This window comes from Glandiceps talaboti, chromosome 7, assembly GCF_964340395.1.
Source record: "Glandiceps talaboti chromosome 7, keGlaTala1.1, whole genome shotgun sequence".
In the NCBI taxonomy this organism is placed as follows: domain Eukaryota; kingdom Metazoa; phylum Hemichordata; class Enteropneusta; family Spengelidae; genus Glandiceps; species Glandiceps talaboti.
The window spans coordinates 1,146,888-1,156,501 of NC_135555.1; the positions used below are offsets into that span (position 1 = coordinate 1,146,888).

Here is a 9,614-nt window from a genome sequence, read left to right on the forward strand (position 1 = left end):
CACCTTATCATCATGGCAGAGTTGAATATTGGACAACATTGCAGCGTGATCACCTGCAAACAGTTAGGTTTGTTACCGTTATATGCACACATATATCATTAGCGTCCATTCAACGTGTGTTCAACGCGTTCTTGCCATTTCTACATCGTCCATTTGTTGTACTAACTCATCGATGCTATAGACTTCTATTCTGTGTATGGGAAATGGTGGGATGGGGGGGGGGGTGCAGTTAAAACCTTAAAGCAAGTTGCAACATTTTCACCTTGGATGTATAAGTGAGATCTGAACTGTTAACACATCCATATTTTGACCAACAGTTAGACCAAGGAAGCCTAGTAAGTATAAACCTTCAACATGTTGAAGGTGGCCACACAGTCATGATTTACTAAATTTGGTAGAAAATGAATTTCACCATTTAATTTTTTGTTCTTATGATACTAATAATGAAAGAAAGTTCTTCTTATGACAAACGATACATTTTTGCATGACCTCAGACGATAAACCTCCTCTTGGAAAATTTCTTGTTGATGTAAACAGTCCTCTAGCAGTCGGCTAAAGGATTGAATTCACATAATTTCAGCAATGTTATTTTTGTATGCTTTACCATACTTGCTATATGGTGTTATGCAATAAAGATTGATTGTTAACAAATGAATATAGAAAGTAATACTCTAGATTGATGAAAGAGAAATGAAGAATTTGATAGAAATAATTTGTTTTATGATTCAATACTCTGAAAAAGTGAAAAGGACATTGGATGTGAATGTTAGTATTTTCTTGTTCCTATATCTGATCACTACACAGTATGCTATATTATTTATATGATTGAGTTCATTTCTCACATTTCTCATTACTCACAAGAATTATGTGTAATATATCTTTCAGATTTCTTGCCATTTACTTGCAATGGATGTCTCCAACTATTTTGGTGAGTAATGAAACTGATTAATTAAAAAGGGGCTAGGAAACTGTATAGATTTCTGTACCTTGTACCACAACTTTATATGGAATCGTTGACAAAAATGCTACTAAATACCATTCAAAATAAAACAAAGACATGCATGAATAAGATGTGACAAAAGTTGGTATAAATGTTAGAATGATGTTAGGCAATGTTTTAAAATGATGTTGACACAAATCCAAACAACTCTTAAATACTCACACTACAGCTTGTATGTTTTGTACAGATTGCAATAACATAATGTAAACTATATTTCTAAAAAAGTGATTTACCAGTAAATAGCTACTATAGACCTGATGCTAATGATTATTTGACTTTATCTTGATATATTTGTTTTGTTAATTTTGCAGTCTTGAACACCGGTCCATTGATTCTCATAACTGCACACAGGTAAGTTGAACAGTGTGTATGTCTACATGTCAACATGACAGGGTTGCAAGTTCCCTATTACTTACATTAAGTTCAATGTTAACAGTGTGTATGTCTACATGTCAACATGGCGGGGTTGCCTTAGTTCCCTATTACTTACATTCCATAAGAAAAAGAGCACACTTACAGAAAGGTAGAATTCTCAATATATATTCATTGTTTGCCATTGTGATGGTTATTCAATTCCAAAACTTGTTAAAAGAATTGTTTTGTGAGAGTTATTTACACGTACTGTTGAGTATAATCATGAAAAACTGATAAGTAACTTCTATTGAAGGTTGCAATAGTTAGTTCTTCTACCACGACCAAGGGTTATTGTTATTTACAGAGAATGTTTCACTTGTTCAGGTTGACAATCTTTGTCAAACTCTCTGATTGCAGGCTCTACTGCTTGGATAGTTTGACAAAGTCATGGTACAAGAACTAATTATTACCTATACTATGTTTTACTGTTAGGATGAACATTGTCTGAACTATTGAAGGTTTGATGTAGACTGATGTATAATATACTACTGAGCAACCCAATTCAAATAATCCATGGCCAGCCCAGTACTTGTACTTGTAGTAAATTAATTAGTTTATACCAATCCATCAGAATTCATTGACAACTCAGAACTTATTGCATCTCTTTGCATAAAATTATTAACAAAGATAACAATGCAAAAAGTAATAGCTTGCACAGTGGCATGACTAGTACACATGCACATCCCATATACTATGCAATGTTTTCTTGGTGGTTTTACCCAAGGATGCATTGTGGCACAATGACTATGCATGTGCGTTCCTAATATACTAATATATGTGCATTCTTCATGCGGAGGGCGCTATCTACAATATCATCGTGAGGCAGCCGGTCACAAATTGAATCTACCCTGCGTGAGCTTATGGGCTTTGCCTTGTTATGATATTAGCCATAATGCTCAATACATATAAATATCGGTTGCTAATTTATACTATTTTTTTCAATTGTAGGATAATGTGTGTGATGATAAACCAAGTGTAGAAGGACCCAAATCCTATGACTGCTCATTGACAGACTGTAACAATAAGGAATTAATGCCTGTAAGATGTCAACATTGTCAACAGATGTTTTGTCTCAGGTATGTGACATAGATGTTAATTTGAGCTATTGGTCTTTGTAGATACTGCTAATAGTCTGTAAGGTACGCCGTGACGGGTGCTCGCACACATCGGTCAACCCCTCACACAATGACAAGGGTGAGAGGAGGCCGGTGAGGGCAGAACATACGGCACGACATATCTTACAGTTTAATACTGCTAGCAGAGCCTGACTGCTAGGAGAAGGGATGGGTACAGGTGTGGGAATTAGCTGAATTCTAAAGTCTGTGTACTCATTCCATTTTATTGCCATTGAAGTGAAACAAGCTAGTCAATATTTTATTCCAAAAATAACTAATAAATATTTTATTCAAAATTGAATTATCACTAAATGTAAAATAGAGTTTGTTTGTTTGTTAGTTTGTTTGTTTGTTTGTTTGTTTGTTTGTCACAGTATCAAGGTAACTTGAGTTCTATCATGCACACTACATTGGTACAGTTACACTGATTTTTGCCAACAGGACAGATTTTATGGCAATGTTACCAGCCCCTGATCCCCACTTTTTAATTTTTTCAATGCTCTGTTGTAATTAAAACAGTCACAGACATCAGCAAGACCATAACTGTGAGAAATATGAAGCTCCAGCTCAAAAAATGACAAAAACTGCTGAACACATAAAACAGATAACAGGTTAGTTTGTAGTTAATTATTGTCTCGTCACTGTATGTCATTACTGTAACATAAAAATGACCGTGTTGACAAAAGAGAAACACAAAGTGTTATATGTCTTTATACAATCAAGTACATGTACTAATATTGTCTGCAATGCATGTTATTTCCGTATTTCTAATCTGCCTAACCCGGGCAAAGATGGTCAACTTAAATTTAGTCCTCTGTATGATTCAAATGCCACCTCTCAAACAAAATAAATGAGAGTAAATCAAACCAATGTAAAAACTGAATGTATGTTCACCAAATTTGTTTTTGTATGCCCATGACAAGTAAGATGCAACATGATTGGCTGTGTGTCTCTCACTGAGCAGAAATTCGTTTGCATGTGTGCCAGTTCAGATGTAGAGGAGGCGATCAGGCTAAAAAATTTAAACATGTAAACATAACGAAGGTAAAATAGCAATGAACGATTAGCCGACATCTACATCGGATTTTAACCAAATTTGTCTTTGTCATGACTAAAAAAATTGCTTTGAAGACATCACCAAATAAAGAACTAGAAGTCTGTATTGTATTTATGAAAATCTATTTCTATATCATGTTCCTCTACAGAGTCAAAGAAAGAGAAAGGTGCAATAAAGAAAAGTGGACAAGGTGCAAAATCCAAGAAGACAGCTGCTAAAGTAGCATTAATGAAAATGAAACTACATGCCAATGGTGATAAGGGATTGCCTCAAGTAAGTTATAGTGCGCCATCTAGTGGCCAAAACCAATTACTGGTAGAACTAGTGTAACTATAGCACTGTTAGCAGTCTGTTCATGCAGTTTAGTCACTTTGTACTTTGGACATTCAAAGTTTTATGATGCCATAAGAGATATAAATTTATTGTCCCACATCGTAAAAAAGGTAACTTGTCTTTTACTCTTTGTTCAATAAAAGGCTTGAATACATTATGCATATAAAATAACTTTATACAATTTACCAAAAATAACCATTCCACAAAATACCCTTTCTGCAAAATGTGCAGGTACACACTGTACATTGAGTAAGATTCTATGTGCTAGAGTCTATATCATTAGTGACAGAGGCAGCTGACTGTAAATCTCCAGGTAGTCTGTACAGTGACATTCTATGCAATGAAGTCTATATCATTAGTGACAGCTAGAGGCAGCTGACTGCAAATCTCCAGGTAGTCTGTATAGTGCATAGCATTCTATGCAGTGAAGTCTATGATAAGTGACAGAGAGACTGATGACAGCACCTCATGTCTTGGTATTCTGTATAGAGAGTAGTGTACATTATACAGTTGCTATGAATATTTGTATGTGAACAGTAATGAAACATTGAGAAAGATTCCATATACATTACCAAACTTTTAATGTTTTGAGAGTGAAGAATTATACTTTGAATGACTTATCTAGGTGATGTACACAAGTGTGCCCTCTAGAGGTATGTAAGGATATTAAAGGTGAACAAGAGCATGGCCAAAATGGTAGATAATAGTAGTACTAGTATTTAAAATGCAGCACTTGGTCAAAAGTAGATGAAGTGCATGAAATATAGTTGAGAATAGTGCTATTAAAATCTGGCACTTTGGTACCAGCATGTCTAGCACGCTTACATACCTCTCACTCAGTAGAAAGTATTTTCACTGTGGATCAAACTGATAAAAACTGAGATTTCTTGTGTGTTGCCATATAGTAAGAGATGGATAAAAACACCAAGTTTTGGTCCATCACTTGAAAGTGCTATGTATCAATGAAGTGTCAAACTGGCCTTAGAGGGCAGTCTGCTATGCACATGTTTATTTTGAACTGTTGTCATAGAAGTGATGCTACTTTGAGAAGAGCTGTACATTTACAATAATGTATTACTTTGAGAAGAAGTGTACACATTAATGAATTTGACTTTTTTTCAGAGTGAAAGAATATACTTTGAGGTACTTTTACCACTAGAACATAAAATAAAGAGTCAACCCATGTTTTTCTCCAAAATGTGGACAGTTGGTAGGATTGTTGACAAGATAGCTGAACTAGCCAGTTTACCAAATAACAACAATGTGTCAACAGCTAAGGTAAGTTTTGTGTTAGCTTACCTCAAAGTTTGTGTATTTTATTGTAAATAAGCATAGTGTATGTAATATCAGCTGACAGGAAAGTGTTGTTTTAACCAACCTTTGAATTATACGAAGAGTATGAATATTTGGCAATGAATAAGGACAATTTATCAACAGCAAAGGAAAATAAATGTTGTATTTATATAACCTGTGCTTGAAATAATTTAATTGCCGTAAATACACATACCTATATAGATACTCTGAGACATGGTACACCCATACTTAATCTGAAATGCTAGACTTTATGATGTTCTGTACCATTCTTTCCAAAAATAACCATATGGACATAGCTATTATAGTGTTCATCAAACCCAGAATGTTATACCTAGTTCCCCATTTTCACAAAGCTCTTTCTCATATTGAAGTTGATTGTACAAATGATTATTACACTGCTTTTATAGCTTGACAACTTAAACTGTAATCTAGGGAGGTATAGATGATGGCAATATGTTGCATTAATGTGGGCAGTGTATTGCTATCAGTATTATCCTCTGGACACCAAAAGGAGATGATATAGATGATATGGTATGTGGGCCAAGTATTCCTACGAGGAAATCTTAGAGCTCTGTAACCCTAATTAGATGTTATAGATGAGGGCAATATATGATGGATGACGGACAGGTATTCCTGTGAGAAAAAGTTCACTTGGCAACAAAAGCAGATGATTTAGATGATATGGTGTATGGGCCAAGTATTCCTACGAGTTTTAGAACTCTGTAACCCTAATTAGATGATATAGATGAGGGCAACGTTATGCATTAAACCGTTTATGGAGGACGGGCCAAGTATTCCTGTGAGAAAAAGTTCACTCGACACCAAAATCAGATGATTTAGATGATATGATGTATGGGCCAAGTATTTTTATGAAGAAGAGATTTCTTGACATCAGAATTTGATAATATAGATGATATGGTATATCAGGCTAAGTATTCCTATGAGGGAGAGATTTCCTGACACCAGAATTTGATAATATAGATGATATGGTATATCGGGCTAAGTAATCCTATGAGGGAGAGATTTCTTGACACCAGAATTTGATAATATAGATGATATGGTTAAAAGATTGGTCATTTAGGTATTGTGTTCCCCATTTACATTTGTAATTCTATTAATATTTAAATGATAGTTACCAGATTTTTAAAACATTGGATTGGTTCATACTAATATAAAAATTGAAGAGATGGTTCGCGAAAAAGTATCTTTGGATCATTCTGCAAAACAAATAATAAATAGCATTTAGGGGATACACTGTAGATAGAAGTTACAATTAGTTTGTCTTGTTTTCTCTATGTACTGGTAGTACACCTCAACAATAACTGTCTGATGTAAGGAAGGGTTCCCTCTATAACATTGTATTTACCCAGCTGTACAAATGAATACCTGATAGGATGAGATAGTTATATGAAAGTTTACCCAGATGTGTAAATGGGTATCTGGTGGGATGTGATTGTTATGTGAAGGTTACCCAGATGTGTAAATGGATACCTGATAGGATGTGATTGTTATGTGAAGGTTTACCCAGCTGTATAAATGGGTATTTGGTAGGATGTGATTGTTTTGTGAAGGTTAACCAGATGTTTAAATGGGTACCTGATAGGATGTGATTGTTATGTGAAGGTTTACCCAGCTGTATAAATGGGTATTTGGTAGGATGTGATTGTTTTGTGAAGGTTTACCCAGCTGTATAAATGGGTGCCAGGTAGGATGTGATTGTTATGTGAAGGTTTACCCAGATGTGTAAATGGGTACCTGGTAGGATGTGATTGTTATGTGAAGGTTTACCCAGCTGTATAAATGGGTACCTGGTAGGAGGTGATTGTTATGTGAAGGTTTACAAAGCTGTATAAATGGGTATCTGGTAGGATGTGATTGTTATGTGAAGGTTTACCCAGATGTGTAAATGGGTACCTGGTAGGATGTGATTGTTATGTGAAGGTTTACCCAGATGTGTAAATGGGTACTTGGTAGGATGTGATTGTTATGTGAAGGTTTACAAAGCTGTAGAAGTGGGGAGCTGATAGGATGTGATAGTTACTTGCCAGATTTAATCCCATCATAGTTAGTAGTATGGTACCATGAAATGTATACTCCCATGGTGTAACAAGCTGTGTGATAAGTCTGTTGGGGTAGTAATTATACTTGGAGCACATTGTGAGAGAGTGCTAGGTTATAAGCAAATGCAAAGAGGAACAAAATCTCCATGCTTACAGAAATAAAATTATGTGTAAACTAAAATTAAAATAAATTTTAATGTGTGCCTGTACTAATGACAATAAATACTTGATATGCATTACAACAGTTAATTTTATATTAACTCAAAATTGTGTATTTCTCATGACAGAAACTCCGAGTGTTTGATGCTGATAGTGGAAGTATTTTACCATTGGAGGATAGACTTGAAACATGCTTAGAAAGTGAAAATGCGACATTACTGAATGGAGGACAAATTATCATAGAGTATGTGGATGACAGTTGTACCTTGGTATCAAATACAGAAACCTACACATCCAGGTCATAGTGAAAACAGTTTATGAGAGAGAGAACAGTGTCATTCATATCTACAAGGCAGTTGATGTGACTGACATGAACAATACATAATCAACGACAAAGAAACAGTCAGCAGAACTTGTTAGGATTAGGAAGAAAGGAAAGACAATATTGATTCCTACTTGCCAACATGCTAAGATCAGATATGTCACTATGTTTGCAGGCAGTATTGTAAAGAACAAGAAGTCGAAAACTGTCAGTATACAACTGAGTGTACTAACATTCCTAGTGATATCCAGAAACTTGTTGAGTACCGTCAGATAGTCACATTGATATCCAGAAACTTGTTGAGTACCATCAGATAGTCACATTGATATCCAGAAACTTGTTGAGTACCGTCAGATAGTCACATTGATATCCAGAAACTTGTTGAGTACCGTCAGATATAGTCACAGTGATATCCAGAAACTTGTTGAGTACCGTCAGATAGTGACAGTGATATCCAGCATTTATTGAAGGAGACAAAACTTGCTCAGTACTGTCAGATAGTCATCGTGATATCCAGTTATGAAACCTGCCAGTGGCACACAAAAGTGTATGATGACATTGGAAATGGTTGAGAACATACACTGTCATCACTTTCAATAGTACCAGTACCAGAATTTGCTGAAATCATCATACTAACATTACAAAGCTACATAACAGTCCAAAATGTCAGAACAATATTGATTAGATGCATATCTGTGACAGAAGTAAATAACTTTTATATTAAGATCAGATAGAGCTAGACATCACAGTTTTGAAAAGAGTGAAATTGTCCATACAACACTGGCAGTACTATGAACTTACAACAGGTTGATGGTGTAGCTCAGTGTAGGGATAGACTGTCAAGTTTGTTTGTGTTCAGTGTTTATTAGTATTACCAGTATTAGCAGTACAGTTAGACAGCTATCAAAGTCAAGATGCAAGTATCAAGATAAGGTGAGCTAGATATAAATTCATATCTTTAATATATTATAGTAGTTATGATTTGAATAAAATGCTTTGAGATTATCATATTGATGTTACCTTCATTAAAGTTTCTCTGTAAGGTATGCCCCCTCTTCTCTCCCTATGAATCGATTTAGTTGAATATGGTTTGAAGCCATCTCAGGAGGGAGGGTAATTTTGAACCAATTCAAAGTGGATTTGTGCTCTTCATTTGTTTCACATACTGTATTCTAACAGCTGCTACTGAATAAAAATGGTAGAAACACCATGAGAAAGGTGTGAATATATAGACAGTGGAGATGGTGTGACTAACTGACACCTGTACTTGTCACTCCATTTGATAAGTAGGTGTTGTAGTTTGACAGACGGCTTGCATCAAAGATTATCCAAGGCAAATTTGATGTTTTCTTTCATTTATAACACTGAATATATAACTAGCACCTTGCTGACTAAGGATAAGGTGTGGTTGTTGTTCTGGCCTCTGCAACTATAGACCCTATGTGAAATATAGGATCTATGCTGCAACCATGGATCTGTTATTGAGACTCAATAGATCCATGCTGCAACCCACAACTTATTGAGGGTCCAATGTATTAAATATTACAATGGAAAATAAAACTAAACCCCTGCACAATTGCTTCACTAGCTACATGTATGTAGGAAAATAAAGATAAATTCATTATACAAAACAAGTCTCAATGTTATAGTCATGGTGATGAAATGAGAGCTAAAATATGTCCTTATTAGTCCAATTTCATGTGTTTGCTGCTCACTACAGTTTCAGAGTGATCAAACTACTTATTATTTTCATTACACAATAGCTGTGATGAAATTGAAACTAGCCAATCGTGGGTAAAAATCTGTTTATCTTGTAGAACATGCAACAAATATTCATCTA

At 35.1% G+C, this 9,614-nt stretch overlaps 1 protein-coding gene across 1 annotated transcript; it reads left to right on the forward strand.

Annotated features, from left to right (window-relative positions):
- Window positions 1–12: 12 nt before the first annotated feature.
- LOC144438305 (AN1-type zinc finger protein 1-like) lies at window positions 13–7,855 on the forward strand. Its single transcript, XM_078127366.1, has 8 exons — window positions 13–67; window positions 886–928; window positions 1,312–1,351; window positions 2,363–2,490; window positions 3,049–3,140; window positions 3,735–3,859; window positions 5,042–5,197; window positions 7,581–7,855. The coding sequence occupies exons 1-8, from the start codon at window positions 13–15 to the stop codon at window positions 7,755–7,757; spliced, it is 816 nt and encodes a 271-aa protein (XP_077983492.1). The 3' UTR covers window positions 7,758–7,855.
- Window positions 7,856–9,614: the final 1,759 nt, after the last annotated feature.